This window comes from Syngnathus typhle, linkage group LG16, assembly GCF_033458585.1.
Source record: "Syngnathus typhle isolate RoL2023-S1 ecotype Sweden linkage group LG16, RoL_Styp_1.0, whole genome shotgun sequence".
NCBI classification, from domain to species: Eukaryota; Metazoa; Chordata; class Actinopteri; order Syngnathiformes; family Syngnathidae; genus Syngnathus; species Syngnathus typhle.
The window spans coordinates 8,274,763-8,299,069 of record NC_083753.1 but is presented as its reverse complement, the minus strand read 5'-3'; the positions used below and the strand labels follow the sequence as shown (position 1 = coordinate 8,299,069).

General features: G+C 44.7%; 1 protein-coding gene across 10 annotated transcripts in view; it reads left to right on the top strand.

Annotated features, from left to right (window-relative positions):
- dph6 (diphthamine biosynthesis 6) overlaps positions 1-24,225 on the top strand; it is a 96,487-nt gene extending 72,262 nt beyond the window's left edge. For 6 of the 10 annotated variants that reach the window (XM_061301325.1, XM_061301324.1, XM_061301326.1 and 3 more), the window contains 10 exons: positions 856-917; positions 1,127-1,221; positions 1,311-1,404; positions 2,830-2,989; positions 3,295-3,432; positions 5,018-5,147; positions 5,211-5,385; positions 16,891-17,139; positions 20,291-20,675; positions 22,198-23,210. In XM_061301325.1, the coding sequence (XP_061157309.1) occupies positions 856-917; positions 1,127-1,221; positions 1,311-1,404; positions 2,830-2,989; positions 3,295-3,432; positions 5,018-5,147; positions 5,211-5,385; positions 16,891-17,139; positions 20,291-20,675; positions 22,198-22,316 (1,607 nt within the window). In that variant the 3' untranslated portion in view covers positions 22,317-23,210. Of the gene's footprint in view, positions 1-855; positions 918-1,126; positions 1,222-1,310; positions 1,490-1,585; positions 1,744-2,829; positions 2,990-3,294; positions 3,433-5,017; positions 5,149-5,210; positions 5,386-16,890; positions 17,140-20,290; positions 20,676-22,197; positions 23,211-24,047 lie in introns of those variants that run through there. The other 4 variants (XM_061301329.1, XM_061301330.1, XM_061301331.1 and 1 more) reach the window with 4 other exon arrangements.
- Positions 24,226-24,307: the final 82 nt, after the last annotated feature.

The window sequence follows — 24,307 nt, the reverse complement described above, 5'->3', positions numbered from 1 at the left end:
ATTTAAAAGGAATTTAATTTTAATGCATCGCTCCTTATTACCTTTGCGGCGGGGTTAAGATGAGAGGATGTCGAGATTAGAAATTCTCACTGTAATTAAGAGCACGGGTCCCCCGGGATGAGAATAAGGTTGTGCTCATTCTACCGTCATGACCCCCCCCCACATTGTGTTGGACCATCGTGAAATACAATTGGGATTAAGATGAAGCCCAAATTCCGCCTTCACGTCTCCCACCCATGGCTCCCCACGGGTGGGCTCGCGCCGACTGACACTTTAACCTTTGAGCTTGTCAGGCCATGAGGGAGAAGATATTCTCACATTACAATTAACTTTGCTCCTTTAATTAGAACCCCCCTCCCACTTCCCCGACACGCACACTCAAAAAGGTTTTATGGGCATCTCAGCGATCATCAGGGGTGCGCCATACCTCCCGGGATGAATCGGCCACTTGTTAAAGATCACGTCAATCACCGAAGACACATCTTTGGTGACGTGCAGTATGAAATCATTGTCTTGGGAGCTGAACAATGAAGGGTGAGCCCATTACAGTCATCAGATGTTGACCGTATGAAGCTCAGTGGAGTGAGGCATGCTGGCTCGTCCCTATCTTCCCCTCCCTATGCCCTTGAGTCACGGGAGGGCACAAGACAAATAAACAGCATCTCTTACCACAGTTTATGTTCTCAAGGGGGGAGTAGATGAAGTGCGCGTATCTAAGTATAAATTTGTGTGCATACACAGCTTTTGAAAACTGTTATCCTTAGCCGCAGAGATGTGTATACACTCCTCGCAAAGTCAAACAAACCGATGTGTTGACGTCGGTCACCTCTGTGATTCTTTCTCTCCGCACGTCAGGCCTGGACCCCGACAAGCATCTGGGAAAATCTCTGGCCGACATGGCACCACACCTGAAACAGGTCATCATGTTCTTGCAAGGCATATTGTGTTCGAAATCAGTCTTTGTTTACTTTTTTTTAACGCATTCAGTATCAGCCCAGTTAAAATGGATGATACATTTTTGCCAGAGGAGTGCTATTTGTCATTGGCTTTTTATGCTCTAAAATTCATTTTTCATTGTATGTTTGCGTACTTTAAGCAAGAGCTTCATTTTTGGTGGTTTGCGCAGCTCTCCCAGAAGTACGGCGTCCATATTTGCGGAGAAGGAGGAGAATATGAAACCTTTACCCTCGATTGCCCCCTCTTCAAAAAGAGGCTCGTCATGTGAGTATTCAGAAACTCGAATCTCGATTTATTTTCTGACTTGCAACGAGAAAAGAAACCTTAACTGCTTTTCCCCTCACGCATCGCAGCGATTCGTCCGAGACGACCATCCACTCGGCCGACGCGTTCGCGCCGGTCGGCTACCTGCGCTTAACCGCCATGCGCACAGAAAGCAAAGACAGAGTGAGTAGAAGCCAGCAGATGAAATCAATCCTATTCGCCGCAACGCGATGAACTTAATGGCCAAAAAAGAGAAAAAAAACCAGAAGTGAGTCCCTTTTTTGGTGTTGGTTGTTGCCAAAGCACTCACAGGGCAAAACAAATAGAAGAACAAACGCCTTTGGTGTGTGATAACTTTGCTCAGGAGGAGAGGGAGGAGCACGGAACCGGAGGCGAGAGTTCAGATCAGCTTCCAGAGGGGCCACCCTTTCGCATACTCTTTCTCTCTCTCTCCCTCTCCATCCTCCAGCCCCACATGGCCTACTTTGACGTCTGCAATATTCACTGCTGCCCCAAACTAGGCCCAGCTTAATAAACATGTCCCCTCAAATTAGGCCGATTTGCATTCAGGTAGGAGGCTAAGTGGGCGGGTTTTTTTTGGGGTTTTTTTTTTGTTTTTTGGCTTCATCAAAAGGAGCTCAAAGAAAGGATGGTGAATAGCAAAACACGAACTGGAATAAGTGGCATGATTCGAGCGTCTTACAGTAATGTATGAAAGCTGATTTGCTTTTTTGTTGCCTCCTTCGTGTGGGTTGGGCGGGTTGTTATGGACAGAAAACATACCCCCGTCGCACTCCACCCGTGACCCCGCAGCCTTGCACCCTGAAGCTATATATTCCCCCCACACACATGCCCACCCCTCACCCCAAGGATGCTGGGGGAAGAACAGGAAGATTCAGGGATAGTCGAGGCGTGGGGGGGGGGGCGACCAGGGGAGAACCTGCCCCGGTTCAGCCTTCTGAAGCTCTTCTCGTCAGGGTGACAGATCGGCGCTGACACCAGCACTAGAGGAGACGGCACCGGGCACAGGGGGTGGGGACGGACCGCCGTCATTTGCCCTCCGTTAATGCTAGTCAAGCTATTTTTCATGCTGGCAAGGAGAGCAGAGGGGATGAAGTATAATTAATTTGATTATCTTATGGCCTAATGCAGTTGACAGCAGATGAAGGAAGGGGGGGGGGGGGGGGTCAATGAGTTTAGGGCATGGTGACGGGGGTGTGTGGATAAACTATGAAATATGTATTTGAATGCAGCGGCCGGGTTTGGCAGGTAACGCGCGCGCGCGCCTCGAGAGAATGCTAATGATTTGCGATTTAAAGGCGACGCGGAGAGATAAAGACGAAAAACACGAGCGCAGCCGCCGCCGCCGCCCGCGTGCTCGTCACATTTGACTGACAGCCGGCGTGATTGAATCTCTGCTCTCCCAACACACAAGTATGTCAGGGCCTTGTTTCCATATTCATCCACCTTCAAGTTACGTTTGCCCGGGCTCTCAAAAGACTGACACGCATTGAAAAGGTTGAGTAATTATGCAGCGTTTTGTCTGCTTTGGCCTCGTGTATACGCCCCCCCCCCCCCCCCTTTACACACTCTCACCCCTAATGGCAGGATGCGGTGGCGCGAGATGTGGCCCGCGCTCGTTGTCCTTGCCAGAGCGCCATTGACAAGATGACGGAGGAGGCGGAATATGCTGATGGAGCTGGAGACGACCACCCTCACCGGCGACAATTTACATCAGACGCTGACCTTAGTTGTCAGCAAGGCTACGGTGAGCTTCGCTTATTGTTCCAGCATGCGTGCAGCCCTGCGTTTATGTTTACAATACACATGTGTATGGAAAGGCGGAGGGGGGGGCGGGGGCGGGGGGTTTGATATCCGTTCCATGAATCTGCGTGATACGCATTGCGATGCCTCCGTCGCTTGTCTGCATCTAAGCATGGTTACCTCCTGCATCACGCAGCGGGTCATCAATCAATATCATTATCCAGAATTTTATTCCACCAAGTATTGGAACGGCCCTCCAAAAATCCATATCGTCTCCTAACCTGCAAACGCTCTCCTCCGTGTTTAAAGCACTCCCCGCAGATGCGCCTCCGTCCTGTTCTTCCAGAACTTCTCAGGGTTACCAGTGGATTTCTGGCATCGACGGCCTGCAAAGCCAAGACTCCGGGATCCAGGGCCAGACTGCAGCGGCTTTTGCACTCTTGAGAAGTAAGGAAAGGAATCAGAACAATGATTGATGTAGTACCTCTCTCTATTGGCACTTAGCAAAACAAACTGATGTTCTGTTTAAATGCTAATGTCAGCTGATCCTGCTAGCTTCAGTCGCTGCGGTATTATAGTCCATAGTTTCATAATTCATTTCAATGAGGAAGGATGAAGCACTCGGCGGGGACCGGATTTCTTCCTCCATCCTTTTGGTTTTCTTCTGGCTTTGTTAGCATGCGTGAGGCGTAGCGCCAAAGACTTTCTGAGGTCTCGTCCCGCGCTCGACAACCCAGCAGGAGACCAAGGCCTGGCGTCAGACGCTACGTCGGCTGCTCGAGCGGAATAGCAAACGGTGACCTCGCCACCAAACAAGGACAAGCTCTTGAAATGTACCCCGACGACGCCAGACGCTTTTTTTAACGCAGGCGTCCAGACAGTACAGTCACGTTTTATCATTTTTGCCCCGCAGATGTTTCAAAGTGGGCGCTTTTTGCAGTCTATCTGTAGTTCCCTCGCTCTCGAACCGTTTTTTTTTTTTTTTTTTTTTTTGGATGGAGAAAGAGGAGCGAAAGATGAAAAGCATATTTAATGTTTATCACGGTGCTGGGCTGAATTGCCTGCGCAGCGTGGAGACAATATTAAACAAGTTAATATTTAATGAACGGCCTCTTTGTATGAGAATGAAGTAGTGCGAGAGAGACGGCGGTGTTGGCGAAGGCAAAACAAACTTGAAGCGCTTTCAAACGATTGCAAGGGGAGACTTGGCTTTGAGCGTTTTCTTTGTGTGTGTGTGTGTCGAGCTTGTGTTTGTACTCGACATGCACGCACGCCGCGTACGCTTTCAGGGAGGGACAAACACCATTAGCGCTTCACTGTGGCTTCAGTCGTATTAAAAATACATCAACGAAACGATCTTCAGCACAAAGCCGATGCCTTGCAGATGCACAGGTTGGCTTTATTGCTAAGCGCTGCCTGGAGGAGACGCACAACCTCCAAAGAAATATATAAAAAGGCTCAAGTTGAAGCAGCCTTACTTAGACAGCCCATTGTTGGAGGTAATCTTCAAAACCAAATTGTTTGAACTGACCATCAAGGAGAAGCTGCCTGGTGAATAGCATGTCCACATTTTTCTTTGATACATTACTTTAGCAACTACAACCCAAAATACTTTTTGTGGCTTTTTTCTGAAGGAACAGGAATAACTCACAAAATCTGGAAATGAATTCAGTGTTTGGACTTTTTTTTATTAGATAGTGAATATAAATAAATAAAAAACAAATAAAATAAAATAAGCTTAGCCTTTTTTGTGAATAAGAACAAGAACCTCACAGTTGCAAAAACAAAAACATTTTTTGGGCACTTAGAAACATGAATAAGAAATATTTTATTTGGACAGTGACAATAACCAAAAATATGTCTAATATTACATTTACTAACCTATTTTTCTTCATTTTTAATAAATAATTAAAAAAAATGTCTTAGTGAAAAAATACAAAATATATACATGACTATTATATATCAACCTCAATGATTTGCATCATTACAGTACCCAAAAAACATTCATAATAACCACTCTTTGTGTGTCCAGGTCAGCTGGATGCCAGAGGCTGGAACATGAAGGACATTGTCCTCGTCCACCTTTACGTGAACAACATGGACGACTTTGGTCCCCTCAATTCCGTGTATAAGAACCACTTTTCCACCAACCCTCCTGCCAGGTACAAACTCAACCACATCCCATTCCGAGCAGTCATGCTAAAACACTCCTTTTCGTCATCCAGGGTGTGCGTCCAGGCCTCGCTGCCCGCTGGCCATCTTCTTCGGATGGACTGTCTCCTCCATAAGTGGAGCGAGCCGGCCGCGGAGGGTTGCTTTCATCGGAGGGAAGCGCTCCACGTGCAGAGTTTATCTCACTGGGCCCCGGCCAACATCGGCCCATACAGTCAAGCCCTTAGGGTAAGAATGCTACAACACACACACTTTGTGGAATCCCTTTTTTTTTTTTTAAAGTCAGTAGTGACACAGAATAATAGTCCATGGAATAGTCGAATAGTACGTTTCCTTTTTCAGTCTAACCCCCCCCCCCCCCCAACCTTGTTTTTAAGTGACACATCACAGACAGGAGTTCTAATTGTTGCGTTTGTGTTTTGGTTTGCAAAAAGCATAACGTCAACTCGGTCTACAAATGCGGGGATTTCAAGGAGCTTAGCGGCCGTTCCCATGACGCGTAGTTACACGATGCTTTTTATGTATTTGCCTCCGTTGCTGTTTATGCACGCTGCAGCGTATGATTGTGGTTTTGTACCATGCCGTATTTTCTCCCTCGCTGTCGGAAGCGCGTCTCCATTTTTGTCACTCGGGGGCACAGAAAGAACGTCGGAGCCGGGGGAAGTGCGGTGCTGCGGTTGAGCGCTCGTCCCTGCAATTTTTTTGTTTATCTGTTTGTCTACCCGCTGCGTGTTATCCGGGATTACGCTTGTCAAGGTACTGTCAACAAGGGTCGTGTCCATCTCCTGCACACCGTCCTTGATGCCGCTGCCAAATCTGCGTATGAGTCGGAACACGTGTGGATTAGCTATCCGCGCCGATGCCTTGACAGCGCGCACGGCCGTGACTCAACGCAGCTCGCCGACTCGAGAGTTGTCGAAATGTTAGATTTACCCAGGGGCCCGTTTAAACGACACTTATTTAATGTTGGACTATGCTGCAATAGCTGCTGTGTTTTCCCCAAATACGGTCATGGTGTTTTAAAACGCATTCACGCGAGCTAACGTAGCCTGTTGAAATCCTCACTCATGTCAAAAATGTCCCTTGTGTCGAAAAGTGCAAACAGATGGAGCGTCCAAATCGCAGGCCTTAAAAGTTACCAGCTGGCCCAGTCAAAAGATAACCAAAGAAGCTAGTTTGAATTCTCCTCTAAGAAAACAATGCGAGGAGTCTGCTCGTTCGACAGCTCCTTCTCGCCGCAATGACTCAATTTGATCAAAAACATGTCTGGAGGGTCTCTTCGGCGCAACCAGGGATTATTTTGTTCCATATTGATACAATTAGCCCCTCGCTGGGAACCTGTCATCAGCGCCTCCGTCTTGGTGACGCTCCACTTTGGCGGCGGATGCGGTGCCGACGTGGCAAACGTCGTTGCAATCCACCCCAAAAAAAATCAACAGGTGCACCTTTCGATCTTCCATTAAATTTTATAATCCATAAAATGGATGCTGTTGGTAGCTGTTTTGTTTTACTTCAAGCTAAGCAATGTTAGTACTTTGAGGCTCCAAGGTTTAAAACCCCATAAAGACGTTTCTCACTCATCACATTAGCTCGCATCTCGCAGCCGGGCCTCTTATTATTGCTCGTAAAGATCTCAACAGGTGTGCCGGGGATCCACACACAGACGTCACGTGATTGCCCCCGTAACATTCTTTCGATAAGAGAAGCTCCAATACGTCTGTATCATTTTAAAAGCGTGCTCTCGTAAATCCCGCGGTTGAAACGAGATACCAAAGAACATCCACGGCCGTGTTTCTTCCGTGCGGTTTGGGCTTCTTTATTGCATTCCAAGCCGTGTCGCTCTCATTGCGCTTTCCCGGCACTCGTTGCTGTTGGCTTCCATTTCCAAAAAGCCTCATGGACATTTGTCATAAACTTGTCTTGGTTGAAAGAATTCGAATGAAAACTGCTACAAAAGCATAAATCAATGCGAACAATTTGAATTTGGATCAGTGCGAAACTGATCAAGTATGCAGCTGTCCTCATAGTCATTTGAATCTTTAAAAAAAAAAAAATTGCTCCAAGCTAAACAATGTAAGCAAAGCGCAGAGAGTCTCTGTCCCTAAAATGTCATCATTCAATTTTAATATTTCCAATGATTTACATACAATCAACCATAATAAAATAAATACATATTCATTGTAAAGGCTATGCAGTCTCACAGGAATAAATCTCATTCGCCGTTGTGGCTCGCATGCTTGGCACATGACGGACGGGAGACCTTCAAAGTTGTCATCCGGCCGTCCGCCTCCTCATGCGGAATGTTGAGTCCCGACATATTTTTCTTGGATTTTGATTTAAAGAATTAGTTAACCTTTACGTCGTCAAATCGGAGCTGTGGGCAAAAAAAAAATGTGCTCGGCTTACCTGATTCACATTCGTCATTTCTCTGCATGTTTGCATCAACCCTATCTTGACATTAATTGTTTTGGCTGTCTTATCACAGATCCAATTGCAAAGGTGTCCAGCAATCTGACACCATTTGCATAATCCAATTAAGATGATTTACCGCTTTAGTGCATCCATCAATTAAGCGACAAACCAAAGATGGTGACGTCAAAGCACTTAAAACCAAACGCATACCAATGAAGCTTTCGGAGCCGAAGCTTTTAAACAATTCCACCCAATTAGTGTTATAGAAAGATTCGTCTACTTCTTAAATCGGGTTGAGCAATTAGGCAAATTTGAATCAATGTTGCCGCAATGCAATATTCAAATCGTGATTTGGGGAGCTCTGCTTCATTTCAACTGGTCGCTAAGCTATATAATTTTTTTAAAGTTCGACCAAACGGTGATTGACGGCCGACAACCTTGTGGGAGAACAGTCGTGCGCCAAGCCACAATATAATTCCTATTGGATTTTGAAATCGTCAAAGTGGACCGCCAGGCATGGGCGGCAAAGTGGATGTGACGCCGCCAGTTAGCATCAAAGGGCAGCGGAAGTGTAGCCAGGCACACATTAGCATTTGAAAAACTTCCCGCCGTGCGGAGAAACATTGAAAAACTGATGGGAACTTTTTCGGGACCGATTGACGATGCGGATGACATCATAGCGAGTCAATAAAAATGTCAAGTGGCTTTAATATTGTGCGAACAGATGAATTTGGACGTTTAACTTCATTTTGAATTCCACCCAAATGAATCCAGTCGGAATCTGACGGCTCTCGCTGAAGAGGTGGCGCCTGTTAGCACCTTCTCTTCCTGCTTTTTTTTTTGCCGCCATCTATTAAAACCTGTCTTCTATCTCACCTCTCGCGCTTGTGGCACTTTATGGAATTATTTTTGTGGCGTGTGAGAACCGGTGTAGCCCACAGAGTTATTAGGTCGATGAAAAACGAGCTCCGGAATGCTCGACAACTTGTCGTCACTCATGTTAACGCTTTTGCTTCCTTTTCGGAATACCTGAATGATGGGCGGTGACACGGATCTTTTGTCTGAATACTTCTTGAGTGACGGTCAGGATGATGACCGATTGGCTGTCTCTTGACTGTCTCGGACGCCATCCGATACACAAACAGCGAGGTCAAGCGTCTTGCCTTGAAGTGGACACGCACCAAAGCCACTTATCAAAACCAGTAAGACCTCCGCAAACCGCCGTGTCATGTGACAGACGTTTACTACACACAAAATTGTTGGTGCCCGTCTGTTAATGAAAGAATAAACCCACGAGGGGTCACAGACGTAACCTGAATCTGACGAATGTAACTTTAAGAAAAAAGAATCACTGAAAATCAGACATTGCTTTTGAACTACTTTTCAAGAGTCATTTAAAAAAAAAAAAATGATGAAAGAGGCCTAGACAAAATGGCGCCACCTCTTGAAAATTTTACTAGGGACAAGTTGAACTAACTTGTCCTCTAATTAGCATCATGGATGACTTCAGACATGTAAATAACCAGACGGTACTTTTAAGGATTTCAAATCGGAAACTGTAACATTGGATCTCATCCAGAGTTTACATTTACCAGCCACTTCAATATAAAATTAAAAAGTCAGATCATAGTACGACAATCCCGAAATGGCATCATCAACTCATTGACTTTCACCCATGACAGAGACGGACGGACTTAAGCCTTGGCGGAGGTCTGCTTTCATTTAGCACGTATACCGCAAACATGCTTGTGTAATTTAGTCCCGGGACCGGACTCCCCTTCCCGCTCGTTTGAGGCTTCCCAGCATGTACGCTACCATATATCAGAGTTGATGCGGTTTTGGAGAGCCAGTTAACTCTGGAACCGATGGACTGCGTTTGGGGGGGCGGGGTATTTGAATGGGTGACTGTAGCCCCCCACAGCCCCGCCCCTTCCCACCCCTCTTTTGCACCACGTGGTGGACACGGGCTGGTATTAGCATGTAGTGAGGACACGGGGAGAGAGTGGACGTGTCACAGTTGCTCCGTCAATGCGCTGGGTTTCTGTCCACTGCCACACTGGCACTCATTAATGGGCCTGAGCATGATTGCCTCTGAGGGGCTCGCCGTGTATTGTTATTGGTGCTCGACCGCCTCGAAAAGCAAGGAGCACGGCAGACGCGCATATCCTCCGATATTTAACTATTAATAGGATTTTGTGCCGTACACTTGCTAGTGGGACACGCTTGGCTTGTAAATGGCCACAACATGAGTTCCGTATGCACAATTGATGAGATCCGATACAAGTGCCGCATCAACGGTAATCTAATACTTAAATGTGATGTTGTCATCACTGCCGTTGTGATTTTTGCTTGACCAATCAACAGGCTGAAGTGTTTTATTTTACTATATATATAAATTATATATATATATATATATATATATATATATATACGTATATAATATTTTAATAATATTTAATGATGTTTTTTTACTGCATAAATGTATAGCGTGTTATTAGGTGTATCTAATATTGTGGCTAGTGATGGTCAATATTAGTGTAAAGCAATTGTATTGTCCCCTTTTTTTTTTTTTTTCTTTCTTTCTTTAAGACCCACATGCGTCCTGTTTGTTGACGTGTGCGTGCGTATGTGCGGTAGAGTGGAAAGAGGTTTTGCAGACACGCCAGTATGTGTTTACGCCGCCGCCGCTATCCACCGTGACACTCCCGCTATCAACAAACTGCAAACACTCAGTCAAAACACGTCAATTATTCTCAGATCCTCCCATGTCTTGATGATCGGTATTGGCTCACCCCCCCCCCCCCCCCCCCCCCGTTATGGGCGGCTTGACATGGTTCTTTTTTAGTTGTACGTTGCAATAAGTGAAGAGGCAATGCACAGATAAAAATTGCTGTTGTGAAATGAGTGCGATGTATGACCGTCCCATTACTATGGTAACTCGCTGCTATATTCAGAGCTGCCTGCTTGCGTTTCTTCCTCCTGCAATGACGAGAGCTGACAGGGCCCAAACACACGCACACGCTCGCACACGCAAGCAAGAAGAATGTTGAGGATGCTCCTTGTTAAATATATACATGCCTAATACACAACGAGCGATACAGAAGCTCCGTATTTAATCGTTGGGTGGGAAATTGCACTTTATTTTATAGGAAGGAATACAATCCTGTATTTATTTGAATCTTAATAAATCACATTCACCCACAGAAGTTGGCAATGTGGAAAATATCATTTTTAGAAATATAAAATAACACAATTATAATATTAAGTACAAAATATTATAGAAAATGTTCATGTTAAAAAGGGCCGAACATACATAATATAACATTGGGAAGAAAAAAAAAATCCCCTTTCCCCCCAAAGAAAAAGATTAAACTGAGTATTCCGTTCTTCATGATCTGTGGGTTTCATTTGTAGTTTGTTTGGAGAGCACAAGATTAATAAAAGAGAAGCAAAGAATGACTAGCAAATGTAACACTGATGCTCCTCAGCCTTTTTTTTTTTTTTTTGTATTTTAGGAATTTGCTCCGGCAGCAGCAGATGATGTATGTGATTATTATGCCCCAGTTCTGCGATTCCTTAAGTTGCGCACATTAAAAGTGACAGTGGATGCCTCTGGTTAGAAATGATTATTACATCCACATGCAACAATATGCCAGCATTTCCATTTTTTTTTTTTGCAGCCCCACAGACGACTCAGACAAGATTAGCGGTTGTTTTGCATTTTAGTTTAGGGGTTTTTTTTTTGGAGAGGGGCTTTTTATTTCGCATCTCTTATTGATGTTATGGATTTATCATTATGGGTGTGGTTGTAGGTTGTGAAGTTAAATGGGAAGATTCCTTTTGGAATGTCAAAGTTTTGGAGGGATGCGTTGCCTCTTTTCATATATTTTTGAGTATGTTTCTTGTGTGTGCTTGTTGCTGTATTTTGTATATACAGAATATTTATTTAATAATAATAATGGTCATTTTTAGTATGTTTTTTGGCCATTCATATATTTAAAGTCATAACATGGTGGTAGGAATAATTTTAGACATTTGTTTTTTTTTTTGCTATATTTTAAAGTATACAAAATATCTTTTTAGCATGTTTTGTCTATATTTATTCATTTGGCCATTCATATATTTAAAGTCATAACATTTTGCTTTTTATCTTTGTTAATCTCTTGAGAAGGAATTCATCATTTTCTTTATCTTTACAGTTTATAGTATTGTGTAGTCATTTTTAGGGCATGTTATATTTTTTACATTTTACCTATTTATAAATCTGAACCATCATGATAACAACAATATTCTTACGTAGTATTTTTTTATAGTTATAGTTAGTTATTGATATTACAGTAAGAAATTTCTGTGTAGTTATTTGATGAAAAATGAATGCAGGCAATACCTTTGTATTGGTTTTCCGCAGTACAGCCCACAGACAACGATTTACAGCTCTCTCAATATTACCGCTGGAATTTGTACTTTATTAAAATGAACATTTTGACTTTGGGCAACTAAAAATGTTTGACAGTTGCTTTTTGGACCGTTTTGGAGCTTTTCTCTTCATGCAGCCATACTGCCATCTGTTGAGACGAGGCAGCACTGCACGCATTTTGTGTGTTCTTAGCAATGATATCACTCGTTGTTTTATCTCAAATTTAACAATGCTCAATTGTATCATGTGGTCTTTGTACGGGGATGGTAAGAGTGGACATTTTGCATTCTGTGTTTTTAAAAAAATGAATGTAACAGCAACAAAATAGAACGACATGATAAGACGAGAGAAGAAGGAATGGTCATAGATGGGAAACAGCAAAGGGGGGGGGTGAGTTCTGCCGTTTCATCATCATTCAATCAGACAAACATGCCCCTCAAGCCCAAATGGCGAGACCCTCCGCGATTCTCTCGAATTAGGGAGATTAGCGGCAAAGCGCATAATGTAGGATGATGGAATTTGTCATCATTTGCATTGTCCTGGAAAGATCGGGCTTGATAGAGCGATGCGTGGCGGTGCTTGTCATGTCCCCACGGGCAGGTCACGCACGCACGCACGCACACGGAGCGAAGGGAGGGAGGCTTGGCAGAAATGATTTTTGCGATATGTGCATCAGTCGTAAAAAGCCTCACAAGCAATTTGTCAAAAGATCGGAGGTGGCGACAGTTGAAGGCAGCCGGGGCCATTTGCCTAACACCATGAAAAAGCTCGCCCGGCCCCGGTCATGTTTTTAGCTTTATTTATTCCCCATAGCAACTACGTGTGGGAATCACAAGCTATATTTATTTATGTAACATTTTAGACTCATGAGTTTGACTTGTCGTTATTTCGTTCGGTGTATCGATTATTCATATCAAAGTCAAAATGATCTCCTAATATCGATGTCCCACAAAGAGAAGCGCAATGCTACATTTGTACGCAATACAGAGCTCAATGTTTGAAAATCCCAGCAGGAAAGAAAAAAAACAAGCACGCATTTGAGTGATGGCAAGAGGACGTGTTTGTTTATTCTTGCCCGTCGGCGTTGGCGATGCGCCTCCCCTGAGCGTCTCGCTGTCAGGCACCCCCCCCTCGCCACCCCAGCCCCCACCCGACCTTGGTTGGAGACTGAGCGGCAGCCCTCTCCAACCAGCATAAAGTTGACCAGAGCTGACATGACAGTGTGTAACTCTCACTGTGTGTGGGTGGGTGTATGGCGTGGTCACGTCAAGGGCAGACGTGAGGGCACGTTTGGGGGTAGGGGCGCTTTTGTCCCTGATACGGTCCAAATGTTGAAATCAGTCTCTTTTATGAGAATTTTGCATAATTTTGCCTTGTTTCCTGATAAATGTCTATCCTTTGTTATCCCTTAAAAAAAACTTGCCTATCTTTAAATGCTGGTGAAAATATTTGTTGGGTTACAGACATGCATTTTTTGGTCAGTAGCGACATAATTTGAAAGTTTAGCTCCTGAAAGAAGTTTGATTTAGTAGATATTTGGTGAGGTTTTCATTCTAGATCAGCCCCACAAAAAAAGAGCTCCAGCCCAAAAAGACCCAGGACGTCGGTCGGGGCTTAAATTTGACAAATGAATCACATGACAGATTTTTATCTAAATATTATTCGGGTCGAGGGGTTTCTACACTGTTCCAAATTATTTTTTCTCAAGTATTTGCCAAAGCTGAAATATTCATTCAATAGTGCAAAAGATTCCACATGAATAAATACTTTGGAGTTTTGTCACATGAATTAAAAATGTTCCTCGGAGGAATCGAAATTTTTCTCACAGACTCCACCGTTCAGAATAAAAGAAAACATTCAAGATGGCACATGCAACATCTGTGCGTTGGCGCCACGTTTCAACGTTTTGTTCAGCCTCAACTTAATCCGCATTCGGGATACAAATGACACTTTGGCGAAAAATGACAAACGGTCCCCCGTGCGGTTAAAGATTCAAACAGAGACTTCTGTATTTAGCTTTCGCCCGGCATCCATTTGCTTTTATTTAATCCGCTTGGAGCTTTTATACAGAATGATCACACTACCCCTGTAATTTATTTGCACGTGTCCTTGCATTAAGCAACATTATACCCTTTTAATTAAACCGATTTTACACATTTTGCTTGCTCGTTTTCCCTCCTTAAATTATGCATGAGACCTCCGCGGGGACAAACGTGACCATTAGCGCTGCTCAAAGGTGCGTCGGAGATGCTTTTCTTTCCGCCTGTCCTTGGAACCAGCCAAAGAACCTGACTGTTCATCAATAGCGGGTAATTTTATCTCAGTTCCAAACTCTGCTAATGACACCGGGAGATGTTCCTCGGAAAAAATGCTGCCTGGCCCCGAGAGGGCTTTCCGAGACCAAATATAGTCCGGCGCTATCTGGTCATCTGTGAAAAAGTGTCTGACCCAAAAATAAATAAATAAATAAACCCAATTAGAAACATCTCAGCCTGAAAGAAGACCCCATTAGTGCTCCACAGTGGCTCCGTGGGCGCGTTTATTTAAAGTTGCTGTCCACGCGCGAGGGTCTTTGGTGACCTTTTAACAAGTCACCGATAAGAAAGCAGCAAACATTTCTCACAAGTGTCAAATGGAACCAATTGATCATGTAATCAGACAGTCTCAAATATAGCACGCACATAACTGCTAATAGCCAGTTGTATGCTAATGCTAATAAGCTAACATAATAGTCTAATGTAATGTAATATAAAGATATATTTTGTAACAAATTTTGCCCCAAATATATGTTCAAGTCCCTTTCATCACAAAATATTATGTAGAATTCTCCACATATTATTAAAGTTCGATTAATCGGGTAATAATACAACTTAGATTCGATTTTCCCATCAGAATCCCACTAACCGAGGCAAATATGAGTCATTTGTTTAAGGACAAACAACATGGAAATGTGGTAATGATACATTCTGTTTGAGGAAAGTGTATTTAAGAAGCGACAACATAGCCACAGCAACCAGATTTTTTTTTTTTTTCGGGTCCACTATGAGGGCTTCATGTCATGGGTAGCACTTTTGTAGCAGTATATCATGGTCAGAATTTGTTGGCGCATGGCTAAATATACAGCAGGAAAGCAATAAAGTACAAGCTGCCGGTGCCGTGTGGACACAAGTAACGTCATGGCAATTTCAACTCATCATTCCTCATTGCGACAGTGGTGCCGTCGAGTTCCAAAGTTCCTCATTTGACGTCGGCAAAGAAACCTTTTACGGAAAGAAGGACGCTGGGAAAACATGAAGGCAACATAGTGTTTCATGATAGAAACAAAAAAGCGGAGGGAGAACCCAAAATTCATTTTTATTTTTATTAATACAAACTATTACTATAAGGAAACTCATTACAATTTTTTTTTATAAAATATTAAATACATTTTGAACAATACATTTTCAACACTCGTATAACATTACTCTTGGAACATTACTGTAGATATAAATGTAATTTGAGAAACTACATTTTAGATAACATGCCTATGACATCACTTTAGACTTCAGCTCAGTGAGCACCAATATCGATCAACTCCACAAGTAACAGAGGCGGGGGGAAAATGGCGGTATGGGTGCACCGCATCCTGTCTTGTCTCTGCGGGCCATTTAGACGGCTAAGGCGAGCGTTTGAAAACGACTTACCTTGTTATAGAAAGTTTAATGTCATGTGCAATTGTTTGCCCCCTCATGAATATTAAGAAGGGGCTTCCTATTAAAAATGCATGCGGCGTCAGGGGTTGTTGATCACTTCGGGAATGCCCATGTCTTCCCTGTCAGGGCCTGAGATGAATAATGTAGTTGTGTGTGTGTGTGTGTTTTGTGTATCTGCGACGGAACACTGCATTGACAGTCAATTAACAAGTTTGATCGGTGTGTGAAGTCATTCTTTTGAACCGTTAATTTTATGTAAATAGTATTCGCCCGTGTCGCCCCCTCCTCAGTTCCACCTCCCACAAAGAGTAACCAGAGCGTCGTCGTCAATAATTGATCATCACACACCTGCTTGGGAGCCCTCTGTTAGCACCTTTTGATATTCAAATTGACTAAACGGTCGCCCAACTTTTGCGAATGCCAAATGGGGTGAGCTCATGTCGCGAGGAAGAGTTTTAAAAAAAATTCAGGACAGTCCCGACCACAAGGGGGCGGGCGGACTTTTTTTTTTTTCATCACCTTTGATGACTGCGAAATGAAATGCTAACGGAAATGTAACTTTGCAAAGCAACCATTTTTTTACCATGATTATTTTCAATATAGTGGCGATTTTTTTTTTCTTTCTACGTAAAGCAGCTTGTCTAAGTGTGATCCAGATATGTTGGATGATCTGCAATTATCACCAGATGATATTTGCATTGTCCACATGCTAGCATCCAAAATCCTCACAGCTGACCCCCCATGCGAGGTCTCTAAAGACCTGACCTCTTGAGTACCAGCCCTCACACGTCTCTATGCATTAAACAGATAGATCCAAGCCCGACTTTTGTTATGCAAGACCCCGTCTGCAAGCAGAGGTATTTAACGGAGAATTAGCTTATTATCACATGCTTAATTACGCCTATAAATAGCACTGATGTCGCTGGGATGCTATTGGCACGTTTTGTGTGAAGTGCGAAATGAAAACTGTTAGCGATAAGAAGTCGAAATTCAGGAGGGGGGCCTCATTGATTAATGCACTGCTAACCAAGGGATATTTACAATGAATGTTAATTTGATATAGCACCTTACTGATTAAAACATTTTTTTTAATACTAAAGTAGTTTTAGAGTTTTGCCATTCTTTAAAATGAGAAAATTAAATTAATTGTACCTAATCTGAGCTGTAATTAATGTGTTTATTTGAGGTGTGTCCTTTCTTTGTCTTCTCCAGGTCGATGGCGCCGTGTTCTGCGCAGGCCAAATCGCACTGGTCCCCTGCACCATGCAGCTGGTGAAGGCAGGCACCAGCACGCAAGCCAGTTTGGCATTTAGCCACGCACAGAAAGTTCTGGAGGCCACCATCGGCAATTTGACTCTGGCCCATGCGGTCCAGGCCCACTGTTACGCCACCAGAAGCCAAGATGTCGCCATCATCCGGGCCGCATGGAAACGCGCGCTGGAGGTTGAGGATGAAGACCAGGTCAGTAGAGTGTCGGCCTCTCTTGTGAAGTTTAGTGCAGAAAAATGTAGAAGTGTGTTTGTCTTCCTGTCGTTCCAATACTTTTGTCCTGATTTGCCAGCTACTTAGCTAGCTTGCGGGCACTTTTACCCCACATAGCAATCAGGTGTCCCTAAACTTTTGTCATATTTGTGAAGAGGGTTGGGGGGAATAGGTAAAAGTTCTCCGTGTGTGTGTCCCCGGGGGCCGCTCGCTGCGACTGATACTTGCCGCCGCCGCCGTTTCTCATGAAAACTTGATGATGTGGGAAGCGCGGGCGTCTTTGATAATGTGCAGCTTGGCGCAGAGGCAGATGTCTTCCTCAGAGCCTCCCTAATCCTTTGCACCCCCCGACCATTTTGGAGCTAGGTTCAACTCTCAGAGCAGCTTATCCCCCCCAACCCTCTTTTCCTGCCGCCACCCTCCGTTCTGCCGCCCCGGCTTCTAACCCTTTGCTCCGTGCGTCTAACCAGAGCGCCCGCCAGTCTCTTCCCTGGCAGCCTCTCTCCGCCCACTGTAATCTGTCGAGTGGTGGGAATAGGCCCCGAGGGGGCACGGAGAGAGAGAAGCGGGAGCGCACATCCAACATGTGGCTCTATCGGGGAGGGGGGGGCATGGGGGGTTAAAAGCCGAGGCAAAGAGGATGTCAACTTTGTGTCACTTCCTGGAAAGCCAAGCGGTAATTCTCAACCGTTTCGAGGCTTTTTCTTTTTTTCCCTCCAAGGGTTCAATATTCAGATTTCACCAGCTGCTGTGATTTTTGACGTTTTGTAGGATGAAAAAGCACTGACAACATGTCGTCGCTTCGGAATGCAAACTGGGTCAGATCATGAAAGACACAAAGTTTGAACTTCTCCATTTAAAGTTCTCCAAGTGTTGTGCTACAAGCTAGTTTTTCCCCATAGGGCGTTTGTTGAAATTGTCCCAATCCAAATTTGACAACTTGAGCACTTGCGCCAATTTTGTAGCTCTGTTAACTTGCTCATGAGGTTATTTTGTCCAAGTATTCACACAGCTGTCCACCATTGGCGCGCCTTAAACATCTACGCAAACATCCTGACGAGTGGAAAGGGACGTTAGAGCAGACTGACAAGCGGCGGTGCGGCGAGGCCTCGGCGCCGACGACGTCCCGCTGAGCAGGAAATGTAGGGGAACCGGCTAAGCGGCGCGGTCCCATCAGCTCCCCGCTGCTCGGCTGACTTCACACCGCTTCCTTATTACCGTGTTTACCGTTCGGCTTTCACGCCTCTCTTTCGGCCGCGCGCCCCGAACGCCAGTTAGCGGGGAGAAGAAAAACAAACACCAAGCGAGAGGTGGGTCACGCTTCTTAAGTGCGGCACTGCGGGGATTGTGGCCGCATGCCCTGTGAAGGAAGGAGGAGGGAAATCTGCTTTGCGGAAAAGCTGCGTAAGTATGAAAAAGTCAAATATGGAGCAAATAAATGATTTCAAGATCATTTAAAAATAGCCTTCAATAAAAGGAAACAAAGTAACACCCCCATTAAAAAAAATTAAAAAATCCATTTATGTTTTTCTTTTTGGACTTAAATTTAATCTCGCCCAGTACCAAAGTTGAAGTTGCCCCACCACGCAAACTTTTTCTGCAACTTTCGCCCTGTGCTCCACACGACTAAAAGAACAAACGTGAGTCTGACGTGAGCTTGTCGGACAGCTTGAAAAGTCAGCAAGTCGCGTGTCACTACAAAGTCCCGGAGCACACCGCCGCTCTCCCGGTAGACCGGGCCGGGCCGAGGCTGGGTAACCCAGAGGCCTGCAGGGTGGCCTTTAAGCCTGGCTGAGCAAGGGTCAGCGCCCCCCCTTGTCTCCTCTCAATACACCCCTTCAGTCCTGTCACATCCCTCCTCGTTCGCCCGCCCTCTCTCTCTGTTCAATTGCTATTGACAAGGAATAGCTAGAAGTGCTAATGTAACATTTATCAAAGCGTGCGCCGCCTATATGTGGTGTCACTTGACATGAGAGCCACCTTGTTGTTATCACAATTGATCGAGTATTGGGACCAGCCTGACAAAAACAATACAATTACGCTATGCGTTCCAAGTTATGTATTTGGGAAAAAAAGATATTTTGATTTTAATGGTAAAAATTCAGAGATTAAATTTGTAATTTTATATAAATTAAAGTCATGGTTGGAAAACAGTAGTGCTTTTCTTTTTTTTTTGTTTTTTTGTTTTACAATATTAGAGTAATAACTAGGAATAAAAAAAGAAAATTAGAGCGATGCTAGTATTTTTACTAATATTAAGACTTATCTCGAAACATAACAAAAATAAGCAATTTTCAACTCTTGTAAACAAAGAATGTGGCTCTCAGCCTTCATAGTTTCACGATGAAGACTTTAAGAAAGTTTTACCTGTTCACGATCGATCTTGAAAGGACAAAGAGTTTCTCGTCGTCGGCGGCGGCTGCTCTCTTCGATAATTTCTTTTTTTGGTGTGCGTGTCGGGCGAGCATCCAAGTAAAAAAGCGAGGGTAACCTGTTATTATTCCGCACTTACAGAGTGCCGTGTAAGTGGATGAAAATTGATCCAGCAAATTGAAAAGGGGGTTAAGTGTTTTCACCCGATCGACTTTGGCTGAAAAGGCGCTTATATAAAACACTCATTTCTGTCCCATTAGCGGATGATGCCAGCCTCCAAGTATTATTAGAGGGGGGGCCGCGCTGAATACTTTTTGTTGGGGCTAATGGCCGCCGCTCTGTTGGGGTAGAAAAGAGAGAAAAGGGTGAAGCTAGGGAATGGCGGAGAGGTGAAAAGTCGACACGAGTAGGACCTGTCATGTTAGCATTTTGTTTATGGTGGCTGAAAGCATATTATGGATCTGTTGGCGGTTGTTTGCACTCTACCATTAGACGGGGTCACCTCGCAATCTACGGGTAATGGACGGCCTGTCACGGCTGTCATGTAAAGAAGAGTCTGTGCGTGTGTGTGGTCTTGTTTACGCTCTTACGACGAAGAACCGTACAATGTTTCGCTAATGATCAGGTTTTTGCGAAGGAATCGGCTACGAACATGGAATCGTTTTTGGTCGGTCGGTGTTACTGGTGCTTACGCTAACAGATTTCTGGAGCATTGCGCAACATTGAGCAGTTTGTGGACCATCTGTCTGCATTACAGGAGTTTTTTACTGGGCCTGAACGCCAAGCTCCTCCATTAGTGGTGGCAATTGTGCCCGCTTTACCCAAAGATGCCGCCATCGAGATCCACGTCACAGCCATCCAGGATGACCCCAGCCAAAGGACGTCCTGTCACGTGACCACAACTTTGCGGCACTGCAGCATCGAGTGCCGAGTTGTAACGTCTGCCGACCGAAGCGCCGCCTCGCTGTCCCTGCGCCTGACCGTGACTGATCCCGGGGTCGTGCAGGACGCAAGGGAGGTCACGGATGCGATCTGCGCCGCGTTGGGAAAAGCCCTCAAGGAGACGGAGGCTGAGCTGGTCCCGCTCTGTGCCCGAGTGTTCTACAAGTGCCACAACACGCTGGCGAAGCAAGTCACTGAAGGTTTGTGCGCACACAAATGGAGTCACACTGTGCTAATAACATGGGAACTGTCCGCCGTCCCAATACTTTTGGAAGGATGGGAATAAAGATGGAGCAAAGTCAACAACTTTGATTATGCCGCTTCCCCCTGCAAACCGAGCCTGACTCATCACGGAGAAGCTGGAGTCGGCTCGCACGCACATGAAGAGAATCCCCCCTCCGCCCCCTCGAACCTCACCCTTTGGGCATCTTTATGGGTCACAGCCCGCTCTCAATGGGGCGATGAATCCGAAAAGTCAAAAGGGGGAAAAAAGTAACACCTCTGGCGTCGGCGCTCGCAGCGTCACGAGGTGCAGCTGTCAGAGCACAGACGACGCAAAATGTAAGCCCCCCCCTCGCCTTCCCCCTTTACATTATTTGCGTGAGGATTCACAGCTGATAGACGTGGCATATGCTTCGAATGAAACCTTTAAACATCTTGTCTCAACTTGTTACTTACGATCCAAAGACCCCCAGTCTGTCACGGACCCTTCTTTCTAACATTAATAGATGACTTCTATTTATCTTATCTATCTAGCTGGCTGTGTGGCTTAGAAATTGAGCCAACTCCAAGTCTGTCCTTTTTGTATTGGTACAGTACTACTTTGACTATTTTTGAACCGGTATCTTTGTTTCTGCTGTACAGAATGAGATTACTTTTGGCACCTCTGGAAGTGGAACGCCAAAAGAAACGTTACAGAGGTCTTTCCGTGCCCCTCAGCGTCTTTAGTCATCTCAAAATGAACAATGTTCATTGGCCAACACTTGCTATAATCGCCAGTTCATTTGACTAATTTGATCCATTTGGGAGGCAGCGTAGCACAACTAAAAACTCGCACCGCTGCCGGCCTTGGCCACTCCTTTAAAAGCCCAATGAGCCCCGAAGGTATCGACTATTAATCATGGTAATCCTCCAGTTCTACTGCAGCCTTAATTTATCAAGAAATGCTCATGCCCTCCTTTTGGGTCACATGTCCCTTGGCTAACATGACATACAACGTTCGGTCTCCAGCACAATGGCATGGAAGTCCCGTGAACCTCGAAGGTATCGAATATATATGCGACATATTCTCAGTTACAGTAGCCGGCCGGTGTGCATCCTCGTGAAAGAAATGAGACAACCGCGAGACAGACACACTTGTGGCCAATTAGCGTTACAGATCGGGACCGGACGGCGATCCCGGCGGACCGCCGCTAAATAGACAGGCTGTCATCGAGACATTTGCTCCATGAATTCTCATATGTCCGCTCTCCATCTGTAGTCTGGCCAATCGCACTCGGCGAAGACAACAACTGTGTCTAATAAAGAAGACCCCCCCCCCCCTCCTGTTCACGCATATTGGCTTGTCCGAATGTGGAATTCAATCCTTTCTAACATATGTCTACATTGTAATGAATGTAAAAGGGGGTTTAAGAATATCAATAATTTGCGAATAGCGGTCACGGGGTTAACTGGAGGCTCGTCGGGAGCCACGCGCTAATGTCACCCTCCTTCTTCCACCAGGTCTCCAAGACGCTTTGAAAAAACTCCTCAGGGACTCCAGTCCATCCGTGGCCCCGGTTCCAGTACTGGACTTGGCTGATTCCGACATCCTCCTCCTGTCCTGCTGGCTCAGCTCTTAGAACCAGAACCAGGATCAGGTCTATTCAAAACCTCAATGTGTTTCCAAAGGGATGATAGTAGTTTTGGGGCCAGACGTTTTGGGACAGTGACGGATGTTGGGGATTTTGATCTTTGTGTCATAAAGAGGGTTGGAATTCATTCTGGAGGTTTTTGCAAAAAAGAAAAGTCATTCTTGTAGTCTGTGGAGATAAAGACCTGACAAACCGTCTTCTAATACCCTTTTTGTTCAGGTAGCACCAGACCTAACAACACCTTTGCTGTCATAGTAAAGCAACCGATTTAGCGCTCTTTAGGTGACCACGTGCCTCCCTCTTGTGTTCCACGGGACTGGAGATGTGTTATTATTGTGTAATAGGCAATCAGGAGCAGGCACCCGAAAAGATTAAGCCTCTTTATGTTTTCCATTGATTCCAAGGCAGCCTGGTTAATAGGAGAGGGACTTCAGCTCACATCGCTGCAGGCAAGGAATTAAGCCTGAGTGCGTGCGAAGAAAATAACACTATTAACGCTCCTGGAACATTTCTTTTCTCAAAGATCATGAACGTATTGATGAACCCGAGTTAGAATGTATCTTCACTCCGCCGATTCTATCCTCAACGCCCCCCGAGACGACGGCGGCGGGATGCGGCCTTACCGATCGATCGTCAACCCGCCCCACCGTTGTTTTGATTGTTGCTATCAAAAATTGAACAATGGAGCCTGAAGATTTTTTTTCTTTATTGCAGGATGAACAACACAAACAAGCAATTATTTATGAGCGAGCAAGCTAATGTTCTATCAAGTGTGTACCTGTTTATTATTTAAGGGGGAGTTGTCTAGAAATAGATTTTCTTAATCATACAACTGTCACATCATGCATGTATGCAAGTAAAATCCATCATCGACAGTCTCTATGGATGTTTGTGGTCTGTAGGATTTATAATGGAAATTTAAAAAAGTATTTCATAAGAATGATACAAATGTTCATTGTTTATTTCTGTGCATTCTTTCTTGTAATTTAAGGCATTTAAAAAAATTGGTTAATAGCATACTGACGACTAATGATTTCAATATAAACAGTCTCTGAGGTTACTCAATTTGCATTAAAAGGGAAAAACTGAATTTATTATTTGGGAACTAACATTTAAAACACAACCAAATAAACACAAGGCAGCATTTTCCTGTAAACTCCACGGCCACAACTTGCATTTATAAACGTTTTTTTCCATCCGGTTTCCATATAGATGTCGACAAAGCCACTAGGACGTAATCATGCCCGTCGCGGCTGGGCCGACGTAATGTTCCGTGACAAGACGATCTTTGTGTCCCGGCTTGCAAAATGACTAAAGACAGGCTGACATTTACTTTTCTCATGCGCCCGTTGTCTGCCAAGCTGCGACCGCTCCACATACAGAAGTGGCTTTTTTGTGACCAACGTTGTTGTCCTTTGTGTACCGCCGAGCACCAACCAGCCTGCGGCCCTTGTCATTTTGGCCTTGCACATGGGCTTAACTGTGTGCTTCTTCCTCCAGGCTAACCAGGCTAATGATGTGTGTGTGCTTATATGTGTGCATGGGAGACTCTCATTCCTCATAGCCTACATACAGTAAAGGGAGCGTTGGGAGTAACCTCACTGCTGGAGACGCCTCCTGACATAATTTGTTTGTTTTCATTTTTGAGTATTTTTTGCTTCATAATAGCTGCTTTGTAAGTGCGTGTGTATTGATGTATTTTGAAATCCTTGTCTCCAGGTCAAAGCCTCACCTCTCACAATTACTCTTATGGTGAATCAAGAGCCCCCCCCCCCCCATGTCTGTCCATTGGATGGTGTGTGCCTCCCTCTGGTGCCTAAAATAAGCAGCGCAAGTAAAGAGCTGTAATTGTGCTACTATTTTTACTGTCGTTTTTTTTTTCTCCTTTCAAATAAAACTGTGGTATTAATCTTTTTTGATTGACTTAATAATGCTTGTTATATTTTGTATGGTTTCTATGACTTTATAACAATTTTTTT